The sequence below is a fragment of the Scardinius erythrophthalmus genome (assembly GCF_964197995.2).
Source record: "Scardinius erythrophthalmus genome assembly, chromosome: 14".
Taxonomy (NCBI): domain Eukaryota; kingdom Metazoa; phylum Chordata; class Actinopteri; order Cypriniformes; family Leuciscidae; genus Scardinius; species Scardinius erythrophthalmus.
In genome coordinates, this window is record NC_138234.1 from 8,855,038 (window position 1) to 8,873,597 (window position 18,560).

The 18,560-nt window shown below is 38.6% G+C and overlaps 1 protein-coding gene across 2 annotated transcripts in view; it reads right to left on the minus strand.

The window, feature by feature from the left end:
- Positions 1–770: 770 nt before the first annotated feature.
- The window catches only part of LOC308701956 (uncharacterized protein), a 52,735-nt gene continuing 34,945 nt past the window's right edge, over positions 771–18,560 (minus strand). The window contains exons 1-4 of one of the 2 annotated variants that reach the window (XM_081384452.1): positions 4,591–4,651; positions 3,922–4,260; positions 1,468–1,626; positions 771–1,251 (exon numbers count right to left, since the gene is read on the minus strand). In XM_081384452.1, the coding sequence (XP_081240578.1) occupies positions 1,115–1,251; positions 1,468–1,626; positions 3,922–4,260; positions 4,591–4,639 (684 nt within the window). In that variant the 5' untranslated portion in view covers positions 4,640–4,651 and the 3' untranslated portion in view covers positions 771–1,114. Of the gene's footprint in view, positions 1,252–1,467; positions 1,627–3,921; positions 4,261–4,590; positions 4,652–18,560 lie in introns of those variants that run through there. The other variant, XM_081384453.1, reaches the window with a different exon arrangement.

An 18,560-nucleotide genomic window follows, 5' to 3' on the forward strand; every position in this document is an offset into this window, starting at 1 on the left:
CGAGTAATGAACCCATTTTCAAAACAATTCTTGCTTCATTTGCCCATCACTAGTGATTTCCAATAGCAGAAAAAAATATAGAATAGGCGCTATTAAACACCCTAAAAGCCATTTGTTTAATTATTGATATGTTCTTCTGACTGTTGTCTCACCTTATGAAGATTTAAAACTGCATCATCCCAGTGAAAATGAATGAAATAATGACAAGTCACAACCAATATATATATATATATATATATATATATATATATATATATATATATATATATATATATATATCAACTTCCTAAAAATCTTTTATTCCGTCATCTCTTTTTGACCATGTGTCACCATGATACACGATGATCATTGATACAAATGGATGATCCATTTTGATGCACAACAACAATTATTCAATATTATTTAGAGGACATAAAGATTCATAAACTTGTTCTTAATGGGGATTTAATTAGGGGCACTTCCGACTACTTGATCAATTTTTTTTTTCAACTTTTAAAACAAATATTGCAGGACATGTCCTGGAATAAAGATGGGACAATATGGCCTTTATTTGCCTTTGATTACTTGATAGTGGTGTAATGTGTGATTGAGTGGATATTTAATATTGTATGACTCTAATGGCATTTTTTTTTTTTGGTTGAAAAAGATGAACCATTGACTTACCAACAACAAACTTTAACTTGCAAATAATAGATCAACAGGTATAAAATAATTTTTTTTAAGTAGTCTTAAAGATTCAGACATTAAAAGATTTCATTTCATAACAAGTTAAATTAAACAATAATATTTATTTCTCACAACAGCAAAAAAATAAAAAATAAAATAAAATAAACTTTGCCCCAGAAAGTATTTGACCACAGTTTATTTAAAAAAATTAATAAAAAAAATAATTGATCTAAAATACATTTATGTTAAAAAAGATTTCCATTTCAAATAAATGCTGTTCTTCATACTTTGTTCTGTCTGTGAATATAGATTTCTAAATCTTTCCAAAATAGTCTTGAGTAGATACAGTGATAAAGACAGAAAAAAAAAAAATGCAATGTTGATTTTAAATCTTTCTAAAACATGCTTAACTGGATAAATTCAATGTCATCTGTTCTGTTTTCTCCTGTTATCCTCTTGTAGCTCTGACATCATTGACCAGAAGAACAACAGCAGCCGCAGAAGCCACGCCCATCAGCACAGTGACGACCAATCGCAGCACAGCTTCAACTGAATCACAACAGGGGGCGTGGCCTTCTGGGGAAACTAATGAGCAATGATAAAACAGAGTTGAGATTTTCAACAAGCTAATTTTTATTCTCTGTCAGAGGCTCGGATATCATCAAAAGATATCTGCAAAAACTCAAACCTGTTGTTTAGAATGACATGAGTAAGTTAGTTTCATTTTTAGATTAATATTTCTTTAATGCATTCTTGGCATTAAATCAGCCAGCAAAAAAGCTCATATGACCACTGATGTACCTGCACATGTCTGACAGAGTTCAGTGATGTTAACATGTTCACATTTTGGCAATCCTGATGATGATGATGATGATGATGATGATGATGATGATGATGATGATAATGATGATGATGATGATGATGCTGCGTCTCTGCTGGTGACAGGATCAGGCAGAGACTCTGGAAAACATGAGAAAAATCAAAACATTTGTTATTGCTCTGTCAATCACAGTCATTCAAAGCTGACAGTCCTGATGTTCTTGAGGAGACAGTGTCTAAATGTTAAAGTGGATTGTGGGATTTCACAATGGGACACAGAGTGTGTGCAAAGACATTTGTTCACACACATGCATACATAGAAGTCTACTTATTATAGGTGACTTTGAGCTTGTCTTTTTAAAGGATTAGTTCACCCCAAAATGACATTTTCCTAATAATTTACTCCCCAATGCCATCCAAGATATCCATGTCTTTCTTTCTTCAGTGGGAGTGAAATTATGTTTTTTGAGGAAAACATCTGGATTTTTCTTTTAACAATGGACTTCATTGGTTACCATCGTTTTTAAGTCCAAATCAATGCAGTTTCAAAAGTCTTTGAAGTGTTTAAACGGGCTATACGCGATCACAGCTGAAGAAGAGGTTATCTAGCGAAACGATAGGTCATTTAAAAAATAAATAATAATTTATAGACTTTTTACCTTCAATAGTTCGGATTGAGCTGATCAACAAACGGACAGGGAAATATGTCATCACGTTGAAAGGTCAAGCCGGTGCCGGCAATACTATTTGAACTACTTCATATTCATCAGAATGTTATTCATATACTATTCATATTCACTGAATACTATTACTATATATATATAATAGCAAACAATACTATTTGAACCCCTATGTACGGTCGCATTGTAAACAGTGGGCTGGTACTTCTGCCGGCGTCAGAAACGTTTGGCTCCAAAAAGCGAAAGCTTGAATGAGTGAGTTCAGCACACTTCCTTACATACCCGCCTCGCAGGGAGTGATTTGCGATGCAATTCTCCCTTTCCTATGTCCATTGGCCTGTTTTGTTTAAACTCGAAGGCTCTCGGGCGAGATCCCAATTTGTCAGTTGTTCTGACGTAACGTCGAACATGACTGACTGATAGGGAACACAAGATTCTCCAATACTATAAACCAATAAAAAACAAACAAGATTCCTCTCTGACTGGTGGATCTAACATCAGGTCCCGGCAGACACACACATTTCTTCCATTTTAGCATGGCAACATAATATCCTGACACAAAAGCTTGTATTTTCTGTTTTATGAACATTGATAAACTGCATTTTAATAATAAACTCCAAAATCATTGGGGAGAGAGTAACTTGTGACAACACTCATGGAAAGAATATATCGAATTAACCTGCATAAACAGGTTGGTATAGGTAGGTTTAGGATTAGGGGGTGCGGGTAAGGATTCAGCAATCAGAGGCGTTTGGTAGGCTATACTGAAATCATCATAAATCATTTAGATTATTATTTTTTTGCAGGATAGCTTGTAAGCCATTGGTTTTCATTTTCCAAAATTCATTAGAATATTAATTAAAGATCATGTTCCATGAAGATATTTTGTAAATTTAATTCCGTAAATATATAAAACATGTATATTTGTGAGTGAATTCAGCACAATTGCAAACATAAATGCACAACTTTAAAGGAGATATTCTCAATGTTTAGATTTTTTTGCACCCTCAGATTCCAGATTTTCATATCATATCTCGGCCAAATATTGTCCTATCCTAACAAACATCAATGGAATCCTTACATCAATGGAATGCTTATTTATTCAGCTTTCAGATGATGTATAAATATCAATTAAAAAAAAAAAAATTACCCATGTTTCTGGTTTTGTGGTCCAGGGTCACATATTTAAAATGTATTATCCCCAATCTCTCACTTTCTTTATAGGTTAAAAAATTAAATGTGAAACCTAGGAAATGAGATCTAAATTTAGTTGGAACAGTCAGTTCGGAAAGAAAATCATTCTAAGCAGACTGCAGGTGAACACAGTGAATTTTAATCGGAAGTGAGCGGGTGCAAAATAGAACCTATAGTGGGAGCGGTCGGGTGGCGGGATGAAAAAATGAGCCCCGCGCAGTCCTTAACACTGAGCCATGATACTCCCACCAACTTCTATACAGAGAATGCATGGGTTTAACACTGCTGTGGCTCTTTAAATCGGCTAAAATGTTACAGTCTCGCACAGGCATAAACACAATATAAGTTTTGTTTCAACACCAAAGCATTTAGCCTGACTAACTTTGCTTTGTGTGACAATCAGAATGATGTTGAAAATCCACATCAGCTTCACAAGCTATTTCATTTTCAAAAAAACATTAGAAAAATACATTTAAAAAAATGACCAATAAATACACATATATGTGAGGCTTGTAGCCATTTCTGTAATGTATAATAGAGTGAGCTGTAATTCTCTACTCACCATAGACAGTAACATTGAATGCGTGTGTGATCGTTCTGCTGCCGCTGCTGATGGTCACTTCATATTCTCCAGAGTCTGTGGTGATGTTGGTGTTTGTGATGGTCAGAGATCCAGTTTGATGATCCAGCTTCAGTCTGTCTCTGAATCTCCCATCAGGAACATCATCATATACTTTGGTCTCATTGAGGGTTCTACTGATTGTAGCTATAACTGACCTGTCAGTTCCAAACTTCCACATTATCCGTTTAATTGTCTGTATTTCAGTAACATCAGTGTTTAGAGTCACAGATTCTCCTTCAGCCACAGATATTGACTTCACTGTATCAACACCAAACACACCTGGAGAACAAACATATTTTAGTCACTCATCATAAAGGTAAAACTTGGGTTGGTTAAATACAGATTTAACTGAAGTTTTAAGCAAACAAACTTTGGAAAGATAGAAAGACTAAAAAGGCAAAAGTCAGAAACAGAAGTGTGGAAAATAGATGGCAGGAAACTAAACAGTATCTGAAATCACACATCTTCATATATTGTACAAATAGGTTTTGGTTTAGTATTAAAATAAACACAAGTTAATAAAACAAAATCTACATTTATTTATTGATGGTATAACTGAAGTTCATTACTCCACACAGATAGCAGGCAAAAAATAATAATAAAATATACCTAATAGACGGCAACAGCACAAACAGCACAAAGCAAATGTGTGAAACATTTTCTTCAGCAGTTCAGTGGTCTGAAATAGTTTGTCAGTTTTGAGTGACTGACTGAATTAGACAACGCCCATATCTTCAACCACACTTTCTCTCTTCAAAACCCTGCCCCCAAGGCCTGTCAATCCAAAATGATTGACAGGTAAGAAAGCCCTCAAGTTTTTTTTTCATTTAAAAACCTCCCCCACTTCTTTTTTGCTGTCTACAAGTTATCACAGCGATAGGTTTCAGGACAACATTTCAGTGGTAATGTAATAATCAAATCTCTTAGGGCCAGATTTACAAAACAGGGCAAGTTTGTATGAGAGCGCAACTCCATAACAGCACAGATGGGAGTGGAAAGTTCTGCGCTTGATCTACTTACAGTAAGACATGCAAATTAAAGAACACAGATGCAGCCGGATCATTTCCATAATGACCAACAAAATCTTCCAAGAGCAATGCAAATTAGCATCTGGTTTAATGAGTGGTATATAATGGCGCAAACACAATTAAATTGAATAACGCAAACCTTAGTAAATCACCTTGCCTGATTCAAAATATTCTCCTCACATAAATTGTGTGCCTGAAAGGGAAACTCCTACAAATGCATAATGCAAGAAGTTCGGCCACAAAAATAACCCTGTAAGTAAATCTGGCCCACAGAGATTTAAGGAGCACTTTCCCAAAAGGCCACCTACATGTGCAAATAAAATGGCAATGTGCACAGACACAGGAACACTCTCACTAGTGCCACTTTTTAGTGTTTTTTGTTTTTTTTCTGTGATGAAAGCGAGGCTTTTCAAATGAAAAACACTCACATAAGGTATGACTGACAGAAGATACTGGATTTAGGACAGTGAGTTTTGTTCCACCCCCTTCATCTATTCTAGAGAGTCCAGAGAATTGTCTGAGATTGGTACGGTTCCGATCGGGCGAAAAACCAAGGACTAGTTGGCAAAAGTAGGTTTTTTAACATAATCGCAAATATTTAATGAACGATTTAAACTAGTAATTTAAACTAGATCTAAACGATTTAAACCTAAGCGCCAACTAGCGATTTACTACCTAAGCGCCGATTTCTTTCAAAATTCAAAACCTCTAGGGCCATGAGTCGAACATGCCCAACGAGTTCCATTCCGATCGGCCTCCGTTAACCTTGTCTAATAGGTGTTCAAACTTCATTGGCCGATGCCAGCCATGTTTTTCAAGATACGCCAATGTCCTCATAGATATACATGGCACCTTGGACCAAGACACTGCATACCAATTTTCAAGTCAATCGGACTAACGGTCAGGTTGTAGCCCTTTTTATGTTTTTTCATGTTATAGCACCAGCTAGTGTTCAATTGTCGCAATTTGTTTACTGTGACCTCAAATTGAACTCATACACATGTGTACCGAGTTTGGTGAAGCTATCTCATTTACTTCTCGAGTTATAGCCATTTTAGTAAAATAGGCTCTTCCCCCAACGTTCGTTTTGCACCCTTTAGCGACTGTGCATCGAAATTTAAACTTTTTTTTTTTATATAATTGAAGAGTTCAGACTAAAGTTTTCTTCTAGAATGATCATTTTTATCAAGCTTGTATATTTAAGTTCAGTAATTTCACTTAAATTACCATTCACGAGTTCACATGTTAATGAAATCTGATGTAATATTATAATGCGTATTTGGCTTGCTGTCCGGGGGGAGGGCTCCGAGCTCGGAATTCGGCCCGACCCCAGAGTACTCCCCCCTATGAATGTATAGATCATAGGTATCTATGAGCAGGCCCATCTGAATGTGAGGTGATGGGGTGGTGGCGGGATGCTGAGAAATTTGTCATGAGACGGGAGGTAAGGGAAGGCTTTATTTATACTGGCTTCTTCTTGTGCTGATTGGATGATTACCTGAACATGCTCCTCCCGAACTTTGTTACATAAAACTTCATTTAATAGGTCATTTTCATTGACATTTAAGTGAAATTACTGAACTTAAATATACAAGCTTGATAAAAAGTATCATTCTAGAAGAAAATTTCAGATGGCACTTAGAGGCTTTTGCATCTGAACTCTTCAATTATTGATATTCAGACTCCAAGGAACATTTCTGCACTGGTTTGGTTCCGATCGGGTGTCCATTGGTGTAACGTTGTGATATCACCACAAGATGGTGTGGGCAGTGTCCCTAAATGTGGCCAACAGGTCTAAGATTTACAAATTTGACTATCAATTTTTGTCAAGAGGCAAAAATGTAATGTCCTCATATGAGGTCGCAGCTAATATAATTCTGTAGGGTCTAAATTAAAAGTTTGTAATATACTTTAATTAAAAATTCTCATTAGTATTGTAAGAAAACACTCATTTTACCTGGTCAAAAACAGCTCTGTTTTCAGCACGCCGTTTAAGTGCATGTGTCTTTAAATGATAATGAGCTTTGCTCACCCCCGCCCCTTTGTTCTGTGGGCGTTTTGACCATAGACTGTAAAAAATAGGTTTTGACACAACACACGTGGAGTGTTGCCTTGACAACAGTTGAGGGTATATTTTGAAGAATGGCAGCGGGAGTCTCTGAGGACACTGTGCAACCATATCAATTTGAACCAGAGTCGAGAAAACAGTACGTTTCTGAATGGTTGGTTAACGTAATGTCACTTTGATCTATCTTTGAATGTACTGGCAGGGTAGAGTAGTTAGATACGAACGCTATGTGTTTACTGATGTATACGCTAGTCCATTGACAGATTGATGTTACATCTAATGGTCATGAAAAAAATTTTTCGGTAAATGTAGGCTTGTCCGTGATGCGTAACGTTATCTATGCAGTGTTAGGTACAACTGTCAGGGCTGAAGCACTAACATTTTACTGATCTGTTTAACAAAAAAAAATAAAAAAAAAAATCTGTGAGACTATGACAGTCATTAGGCACATAAACAACACATACTCAGACAGGAGCTAATACCTTTTTCAGTGTTCTCGTTTGTAAAGCAGTCTGGTGTGTGAAATGATTCGCGCCAACATGACAGCATTGACGTTGATCGTGGGGAATATTCCCTTCTAAAACAAACTCAGCCACTGCGTTTTTTTTTTATTACACTCAAGAACAGAACAGAAACATTGGATGGATTTTTATCATTTTATGATGGTTGTGTACAGGCACTGCCAACACACATTTCAGTACAACCAACTTGTAAAAGTGCATTTACCATTATATGACCCCTTTAAAAAAAAAAAAAACAGAGCTGCTGTGAAACTGAACTAGAGAATTAACACGTCACACAGACATGCTCACTCAGCCGAAACACATGGAGTCCACATCGCTCTCAGATAATCTCTATAAGTCTCCATTTTAATTTGTTGAAAGAAAATGTTTAAAGAAATAACATTCGTCTTTTTCTGGCTCTGCTTTTGCTATCTGATTGGTAAGTTCTACTTTTTTTGTGTTATGGTAGCAGAATAGATAACCATTAAATTAGTCACTATTAAATCAGTCAGAATATGTGTTCTTACTTTTATATTACTATGAGATGTAGTTTTGTTTCAGGTTTGTGATTTCACAGATATGAGACATTTGTCAACAAATCATTTGCTGCTTTAAAACAATCTGTATTGTATTGAGCGTATGTAAATTAGGTGACTTGATTTGTTTACCAATTATTTATATTATCTAAAGGTCCTGTTTAATCAGCAATTTTAGGCTATATGATACCAAACACAAAATCTGCACTTTCAGTCGGTTAGCCTATTCCTGTGGAAGGTAAAAGGTGAATGTACAGGAGAGATGTGCTGAAATTGACATGTTCCAGTCAAAAGCCTGACTGCTGCATTTTGAACAAATTGCAAACGCTCCATGGATGAGCTATTGATCCAATAATAAAGTGATTTGCAATAGTCAAAACAAGAGATGACAAATGCATGAATTACTTTTTCAAAATTCTTCTTTGTTAGAAACATTCTAACTTTAGTCAGGCAACAAAGATGGAAAGAAACACAACTTAGCCACTCCATTTATCTGTGTGTCAAACTTTAAGCTAGAATCAGACCAAAAACTTAGTTTTTTCACACACGGGATAACCCATCAGGTTAACAAACCAAAGTTATGATTACTGGCATTAAAAGCCTCACTAGGTCCAAACAGAATCACGTCAGTTTTGCCTTCATTTGAAGTTAGGACATTTTTTGTAAGCCATAATTAAGTTCCTGAATGCATGCATACAGAGCTCCTAGTGCATTTTTTCATCAGGTTTAAAATGAAACTGAGCATCATCAGCATAAAAGTGGAAAGAGATTCCGTATTTCTGAAAAATGTAACCCAGTGGCAGTATATATAACAAAGTGTTGGAGCAAGAATGGAGCCCTGAGGAACAGCACAGGTCAGAGGAGCAGTGGAGGAAGTATTTTGTCCAATACGAGCATCTTTTTGGATTAGTTTAAAAAAAAAAAGGTCTATTCTAGAGATATATCTATAAGGCCAACACAATTTTTCCTAACCCTAATGAGAAATATTCTGTGTACCTCAGATGGAATGATTCGGCCAAGAAATAGTATTTAAAAAATTGCAGCTAAACCCCCTCCGCGACCAGACAACCGAGAAGTGCTAAAAATGTGCAATTCAAAGGGACAAGTTCAGTAGTGGGGCTTAATTCACCATCTTTTATCCAGGTTCCAGTCAAGAAGAGAAAGTCCAAATGATGTGATGTAAAGTAGTCATGTAAAATAAAGGTCTTGTTGAGCAGTGACCGAACATTGAGCAATGTCATCCTAAGAAATGGTGAATCACGAGCTGGTTCTAATTCCATGATTTAGTGAGCAAAGAAACGGTGCGTTTACCCTGTCATGTTGTGTTCTAAAACAGGAGAACTGTAAACGCCTGTCAAAAGCCTAGAGAACAATCGGACGAATCCAATGGAGACCTCCTGGATGCTCCAGACAGCCACGATACCCGAATGTAGCTCTCAGTCTGATTGCTATGGCATTCCGATCGGTTATTTAATATGACTTTGCAACATGCACTCGTCTCAATGTTTCTGTTTCTATCTTTCCAAAGTTTGTAGTTAATTTTAAAACTGCTTAACTTCAATTAAATCTTTATTAAACCAACCCAAGTTTTACCTTTATGATGAGTGACTAAAAGACGTTTGTTCTCCAGGTGTGTTTGGTGTTGATACAGTGAAGTCAATACCTGTGGCTGAAGGAGAATCTGTGACTCTAAACACCGATGTTACTGAAATACAGACAATTAAACGGATAATGTGGAAGTTTGGAACTGACAGGTCAGTTATAGCTACAATCAGTAGAACCCTCAATGAGACCAAAGTATATGATGATGTTCCTGATGGGAGATTCAGAGACAGACTGAAGCTGGATCATCAAACTGGATCTCTGACCATCACAAACACCAGAACCACAGACTTTGGAGAATATGAAGTGACCATCAGCAGCGGCAGCAGAACGATCACACACACATTCAATGTTACTGTCTATGGTGAGTAGAGAATTACAGCTCAATATTATATATTACAGACTAAGCATATTTGTCATAATTATTAATAATCCTGCAAAAGAATAATTTAATAGTGATTCAACATCTTTGACACCATTCTCCATGGCACTGTAATTCCATTTCAAATATGAATCTAAGTAAGACTAAAGGGATTGAAGACTGACTACAATACAGGCCTTGCTTCAGACCATATAAGTAGTCATAAATATTTCCTCCCTGTCACAAATTATTTTCTCATATTATAACAATTGCAACTCTTTATGAAAGGGTTGAATCTTTATCACAGGGAGAATTAAGTTGTAAAACACAGATTATCCTCCATCTGAAGAAAAAAATAATCCTCAGAGTATAGTCCAAAAAAAAAAAAAAAAGAGTATATTCCAGATATAGCATGCACCTATAAAGTAGCTCAAAAGTCTAATACACCATGACTATTTTCTGAGATAATATTTGGAGTTATATTATGGAGTTAGCGAAAGCATGCTTGGCTGGCCCATCATATTTAAATTCATTAGCAGGCTCAAACAAAAAGCACATGTAAATGCTCAAAATCAACATAAATTCAGATAATAATAAAAAAGATAAACATTTAGGCATTGTAGGAAGGCAGAAAAGGATGAAGATTCATTTCTAACACAAAGTTTTTAATGACGAACATTCAATGAATAAACAAACAGGCAGGGAAACACACACTGAAGCAAAGTAGCCATAACAGAGAATGAATGTGAGGGACCAACAAACACAAACGATAATGATTAATAGACCACAGCTGACACAAATGAACTAATAGTGAGGATCAAGAAAACTGGGGCAACACAATGCTTAATAATAAAACAGATATAACATTACATGTCCAGCAATCGATTTAAATAGTACATTGATTGGGTTTAAGTGGTCGTTCAATGAGGCCTATTATATGTTGATCCGACTAATTTAAATATGTATTTAAGTGGTCCAGGGGTAGAACTTTTGCCAAGCGTGTCAGAGGTTCTGAGTTCTAATCCGCTCTCATATAGTTTTTTTTTTTTTTCATTAAAACCAATTATGTTTTTCAGTGGTTGTATATCAGGCAGGGACACTTTTTTTGTGCTTTTTGTTTTCTAATTTCACGGGAACGAATAGAGAGTCTCTCCACAACGGATTGAATCGCGCGTCCTGAAGGCTGTGCGCGAGCCAGAAACAAACATAGTATCCACGCCACTGATTGCAGCGGCAACGAGCACTTTGATCAGTTGATTTAAAAAAACAACACATTTCAGCGCTAGATCGCCTCTTATTTAAAAAACGAACTAAATGAATGCTCTGCTAGTTAACTGGAGATGTTTTGTTTATTTGTATTGGTACATTCGTGCCGCGAGATGTTTCAAAAGTGGTGGGGACAATATCGACCTTAGAAAATAGTGGTGGGGACATGTCCCACCCGTCCCACCCGCAAATTACGCCTATGGGCCTGTTCCATAAAGTGCACTAACAAATGTAAAGTGAGCTTTACATTCCAAAACCTAACAAATCAGGTCTAAAAACTTCCCTGAGCTTCCTCTCCAACCAAAAACAGGAGGCAAAAAAGGTACAAAATAAAAAAGGCACCCTCTCCCTACATTTCCCAGGTAACCATAAACACGTGAACAGAGCTAATAGGAAGTTATACAATACAGTGTAATTACCCACAGGTAAAAAGTCAACACTACAATGTAAGCTAAGTTAGGTGTTGGCACACCACAACTTAGGATAGGTTCCACTCCTAACTCAAAGATAAGCACAGGTTCTCACTTAACATGCACGCGATGAATGAGGCCTGAAACCAATCTCGAAATATCCGAATACATGTGTTTTTTTCCTGTTTACATGGTCATAGAACACATCCGATCTGTCACATATGAGCAAAAAATCGGAATTGGGTCACATTTCAGTGAAAGTGAGGAGTTAAGAGTCTGACATTGCTCTGTCTGTGTGTGTGTGTGTGTGTGTGTGTGTGTGTGTGTGTGTGTGTGTGTGTGTGTGTGATTGGATAAGTTGTGTCAAAGGGAGGCTCACTGTCTTCGACTTTGAAAACCCCTGCTCTACGCTGTAGGCTACGTTGTTATATTTTTGGAGAGGTGCATGTAAGCATATGCTGAAGGGTAAGCGTGCAAGACACAGTCTACAACTTGGCTACGGCTCAAGACAAGTTCAACGCAGAAGTATAAATGGGCTTAGTTTCCAGGTTAGTTTCCCAGTGTAAGTTGCCAGAAGACTAAACTTGAGCTATATTAATGTTTGTATTGTGGAATCAAATCAACTGACAAGGAGTCAGGCTAACTGAAATAAGCCTGGCTTATTTTGTAAACTTGTTTAATGGAACAGGCCTCTGGCCACAGACACCCAGTAGATGAAGTGATAAAAACAGGACAGCCACAACAAAGTAAACACCAAATTATATTATTGTTCAAACAAGACACATTCATGGCTCATTTTCTATCAATATAATTGTTAATCTATGTTAACACACTTGATTGTTGTCTTAACCTATGAGGACACCTCTCAATTTTATTCGGAGTATTGTGCCATCCATGTACGACTGGATTTTACAGGATGCTATTATTCACATTTAGTATAAAGACTTAAATGAGAACAATCACCAAAACCAAGAATTTCATTTATATAGTCAAAAAGGACTGGGTGGAATATGTATTATGTAAGGAATAATTGACGACAGGCCGTTGAATTATTAGATAAATAATGCACACCCGAGGTGGTAATGCGGTCACGACGCGAAGCGGAGTGCATTATTTTTCTAATAATTCAACGGCCTGAAGTCAATTATTCCGCTTATACTACAGTTACCACACCTCGAAACATTGTTCAGATTATGTATTTCAAGACGTTTGTAAAGTTTTTGTCATTAAAACGCTCTTGTATGTAGGACTAATTTCTTACGCATGTAATACCATGCCTCCGTTGCTAATTCCAAAACAGTTTAGAGTTAGTAACGGAGGTTTGAGCCACTGATAGCAGACTAATGCTGGGGACACACGACTAGCTGACACATTCTCTGACTGTTTTCATCGACTGCAGCAGATTTTAAACACCGACTTTGAACACAGACTGAACGCGCTGAACACGCGTTTGGGCATGATCAGTCATAACATAAGTATCAAATTACATTCATAACCGGCCTTAAAGTGTGTCCCCGGCTTTATGCAGTTATTAATGCAGTTATTAGAGAGAGATGTTGCAATAATGAGACAGAAAAGCATGTGCGTCAATATTATTATTTATTTATTAATTCAAATCGTTATAATTAATTTGTTCATTCTTTTTTCTATTATTGACAGATGACAGTAGACTAGCCAAATAAATGAAACACAAAGCCATTTTAACAAGTAGGCCTATCAATAATTATTTATTTGTTATATATTATCTGCAATAAAAATCCGTGCTGCAGGATTATCCATTTATTTAGCCTATATTCAGTTTAATTTTCTATTGATTATATAGGACTATATACTTTATTTATTAAAATTAAACTGCATGTTTCCATTGATTGTGAAGCTAGACATTGAAAATTGCAGATCAAGCGCATGGGGCTAAATGTTTTTTCTTGTTATGAATTGTATCCTATTTTCCGTTATTACAGTTGACTACACAAAGTGATATGGAACTGTAATGCGGTCAAGACCTGCCTGGAACTACTTTAGCTGTGCGTTTCCCTGAAAATAATGCACACCTTAGAACGTTCTTCAACCAATCAGATTCAAGCATTCAACGGCCCTGTAGTATAATACATTTTTAATGAAATAATACAATTCTGAGATTACTAGTAACTAAGAGTTGCATGACTTTATAAAGCAATCATGATTCTCACACAATTCTGTATAATAAAAAAACATTTTACTAGAGGTTCTGACAAAATGTTGATTGCTGCAGTCTATTTAAAAAAATATATTTCAATAATTTAAATTAATTATTTAAAAAAAACATTTTGAATTAATAATTCAATGACTTGCTCAAAAAGGCTGCGTTGCGTCTAAAAATCAGCTCCCAAGCTCCCTAGCTCCCTAGGTCATGAATCAGTATATCGAGTTCACTACTTTGGGCAGGGGTAAGAACAGTAAGGATGCTGAATCACTACACATTGTAACACTGTAACACTGATAACTCTATTTCTTCATTTTACAACATCACTACTGGTATTTATGAAAAACAGCAGAACTGAATTCTTTCTGACATTATTTTTTAATGTTATTTAAAGTACATTGTGATAAATACTTTGCTTACATATTTTATATTACATATGCACTACTGTGCAATTTTATGCATGCTATTACTTTCTCCCCCCAAAAATGGTTTGAAGACAGTTATTTATATCTTTTGTTATAATGTGTCAGTATGCCTAAATGTTTTTTACACACATGCCAAAAACTTTTCACAGCACTGTAGTTTTGGATGTGGGTTTCTTCAAGCGTCTTGGAGACGTTGCCACAGTTCTTCTGGGTTTAGTTTTGTTTTTCTGTTTCTTCATGAAATCACTAATGGACTGGATGATGGTGAGATCAGATCTCTGTGGAGCACCGGCTGTTGTCAAACATAAAAAAAATCTCTCCGGATTATTAAAATTAATGGCAAAATTAATGTTACTAATGTAAAAAGATATTTCCTACAGACACACTAGCAAAATATATAAACTGGCTTAAAAGCATTTCAGCCATAAATTATAAATGTTAGGTAGATGATGTTCATTAACTGTCTAGTGATGTAGGTTTATGATGAAATTTATTTAGAGAATGGTTTGTACTTTAAAAAACATCTATCGCGTATCATTAGTGTAGTGAGCTGGATCATGTTTTGCGATTCAGAACTACCATTAAAGAAACATAGTGAACATCAATACTGCCTGGTTTTCACAGTGCATTGTGGAACTTTTTAAGGAGCAAACATTTCAGTGCACTGGTAGGATTTTGTGGTAACACTTTACAATAAGGTTCATTAGTTAAAGGAGAACTCCGGTCAATTTTAACATTGAGCTCATTTTTTTGTCAATTTGGAGTGCTGTCAATACAGAGAACAACGACAAAAATCGGTGTTGCCTACACCGTGTTATCCTCTTTTTAAAATTTGCACCCTGTTGACTTCAATAGGGCAATATTTAAACCTGCTTTTAGCCTCTTAACATCCTTGATGTGTCATTACAAGTGCGCAGGTCATGTGAGTGATTCCTTTAGAGTGAACACGAGTGAATCTGACTGCAGTAGATGTGAAAGATATGGATAAAAATGATGTTATTTAAGCCAGCGCAAATACCTGTATTTACATCCTGTTTTCGGTTGAAGTCCAAAGTAGTCGATTGCCGAGTTCACGCGCGTCACTCGACAATCGACTACTTTTAATCGACTAATTTTAAAAAGAGGATAACACGGTGTAGGCAACACCGATTTTTGTTGTTGTTCTCTGTATTGACAGCACTCCAAATTGACAAAAAAATTAGCTCAATGTTAAAATTGACCGGAGTTCTCCTTTAACATTAGTTAACGTATTGTTGCAATCTCTCTCTCTGGCGTCTTGTTGAAAGAAAACGCGAATGTGTGACGTAGTGGGCTATGTGGGTTTCCGTAGTGTAAACAAAAGGATAGCGGGTGAATCAGTCTGAGTTTACAGTGCGAATGTAGTTAGTGGTGCAGTCTATTTTTCGAGTTGAATGCTAGCAAGCAAAAGTGCCTTTATGCTGTGAATGTGTAAGTTACCACTGAGAGAAATAAAGCCCGAGTTCATTGCTGAAATCGACCGACGCATCATTGTTTGTGCTTCGGCTCTGTTAGCCCGGATCACTAGACGCAAGTTACCTGCCACGAGCCAAATTATTATGTTGAGACCAGCTCGCTCCCAACTACGGTTCGGAGCGTGAAAGCTGTAAAGGTAACACTGGGGGCTTCGTCCGGGATCTAACAAGCAAGAAAAAAAGAAAAAAAGTTCGTCGGACGCGGAATGACGGCGCTCGGGGCTCGAGCTAATGCTAGTGCTGGGACTACGAGGTCTGTTGTGATGGAAACCCCAAATGTGAGCACCAACCCGTTTTTAGCGGATATAAGAGACATTAATATGGACCCAGTTAATCATGGGGACGGCCGTTACGCCGACATCACCAACCCTTTCGCGGATGGCACAGAACGAACGTTAGCCGCGGACGGCGCGATTGTTTATGGCAGGATGCCGTCATTCAACCTAGCTTCGCCCCCCACACCACCGTCATCACGGTTGACTAACCCGTTCCTAATGCCCGTGGAACCTCAGAATAAAACGGATGGTGAGTCCACATACCTTTATCAGCAAACATGTGACTGTTCAAAACGTATGACATCCAGCTCAGCTGCAGCTCTACCGTACAGTTTGAAAAATAGCCCCCACTCCAACGTTTGCCCTTCGCAGTGCTAACCAGCTAGCTAACCCGTTCACTTCCATGACCTTTACGGCTCAAAACCAATTTTCCCCGGCCCACGCATTGCTCTCCCAGTACACTTCGACACCTTTTCCACCATGCTTGCCCCGGCCCATGGAACGTAGTGGAGTAATAAGCTATGATGATGACTATGTCTCACACCGTGATCGATACCAATATGGTCAGTCAGCTGTAGAAAGGGCCAAGTCGGCGCCACGTATATCACACAAAGAGCCAGATGTTGAAATAATGGACACTAGTGATGACGAGTATTATGGGCATAAAGAGAGAATTCCAATATTAAAGCCAGGCCATTTTGATGGAACAGGCTCCTGGAAAGACTTTATTCACCGGTTTGAAAGCTGTGCAAGGGCAAACCATTGGTCAGAAATGACAATGGCGGTTCAACTGAGATTCAGCCTGACTGGCGCGGCTGGAGCTATCGTCCATAAAAACCCCAGATCCGACCGCTGGAGCTACCGGCGGATTGTGACTGAAATAGAGACCGCCTACGGGCCGCGCTCTGACCATGCGGCAGCCATCGGCATTGAACTGAGACAGAGGGTTAGGGGGCAAAACGAAGCCTTACACCTATTAAGGGATGACATATACGAGAAAGTGTCCATTGTGTATGCTGACCGTACAGAGTTGGAGCAGGACGCCATCAGTGTGGAGGTCTTCACCAACGCCCTGGCCGACCCTGAAGTGGTGCAAAAACTACTGGAGAAGCAGCCGCGCACCCTATCCAGAGCGTATGACATCGCACACAGCTACGAGACTACCAAGAGGGCCGCCAGAACGGTCACACAGTTCATGCAGCCTGGCCAACGTGGTCTCGTAAATCAGAGAGCCAGGGCCACCACAGTACGTGAGAATAACAGCAGGCCAGCTTGCTCGGAGCCAGTGGGGGTAGCTGTTTGGTCCATCGACTCGTCAGAGAGGGCTCCAAGATTTAATCAGCAGTGGCGCCAGAAGAGAGACACAAATGTCAAAATGCCTATGGGGGATGTTCAATGCCACAACTGCTCCGGTCTGGGGCATATCCAGAGGAACTGCCCTTCCCCCCGTCGACCTAGACAGCAAGGCTGGACAGTCATTAAGGACACAGCACCCGACACAGGTAAATTGGTCACCTGTACTGCGAGTCAGGAAGATGACATGTGTGTTAAAATAATGATATATGAACTGGAAATGTGTGCTCTACTTGACTCTGGTGCTCGGAGGAATGTGTTGCCCCTCCATGTCTTTAACTCCATTCCCACAGAGTCCAGAACACCAATAGAGCCATCTGTCGCACAGGTCCTGCAGGGTATTGGCCCCAGTGGTTTGGCAGTGCTGGGGGAAGTCAACCTACCAGTACAAGTTGGGAGCAGAGCTACCAATGTGAACTTTATTATTGCTGACACAACAGAGAACACAGAGGTTATTCTGGGGCACCCTTTCCTCCATCAGACAAGTGCTCAGCTGGACTATGGTCGCCATGAGATAACCCTCTTCGGTGAAAAGGTACCTCGTCTTAACCCAAGCCATCAGTCCCGGGTGCACATTGTCAGAGTGGCCCGCACAACAGTGTTGGAGTCTGGGTGTGAGTATGTAGTGCCTGGCACCGCCCACCTGCGCCATGCTACTGAGGGAGACCTGATGCTGAGCCCAACCAAGGGTTTCATAGAAAAGCACCATGTTCTTGTGGCTCACATTGTCGTACAGGCGCAGCGGTCAACCAATGTGCCCATCAGAGTCTTTAACCCTGGTGCCTTACCTGTCACTTTGAAGAGAGGTGCTGTGGCGGGGATTCTACAGCCAGCCACGGTGTTGGGGAAGGTGGAGCCCCAGCCACCCTTGGCCCCACCGGCCCTTGAACCTACTAACTCTGTCTGTGCTTCTTTACCTAGCCACCTTCAGGTCCTGTATAACGAGAGCTGTGGTAGTCTGTCCAAGGGCGACCAGGAGAGGTTGGCCCGCCTGCTACGGTCTTACAGTGACGTCTTTTCCTCGGGGCCCACTGACCTTGGCCGTACGGGACTCGTGCAGCATGATATCCTCACCAC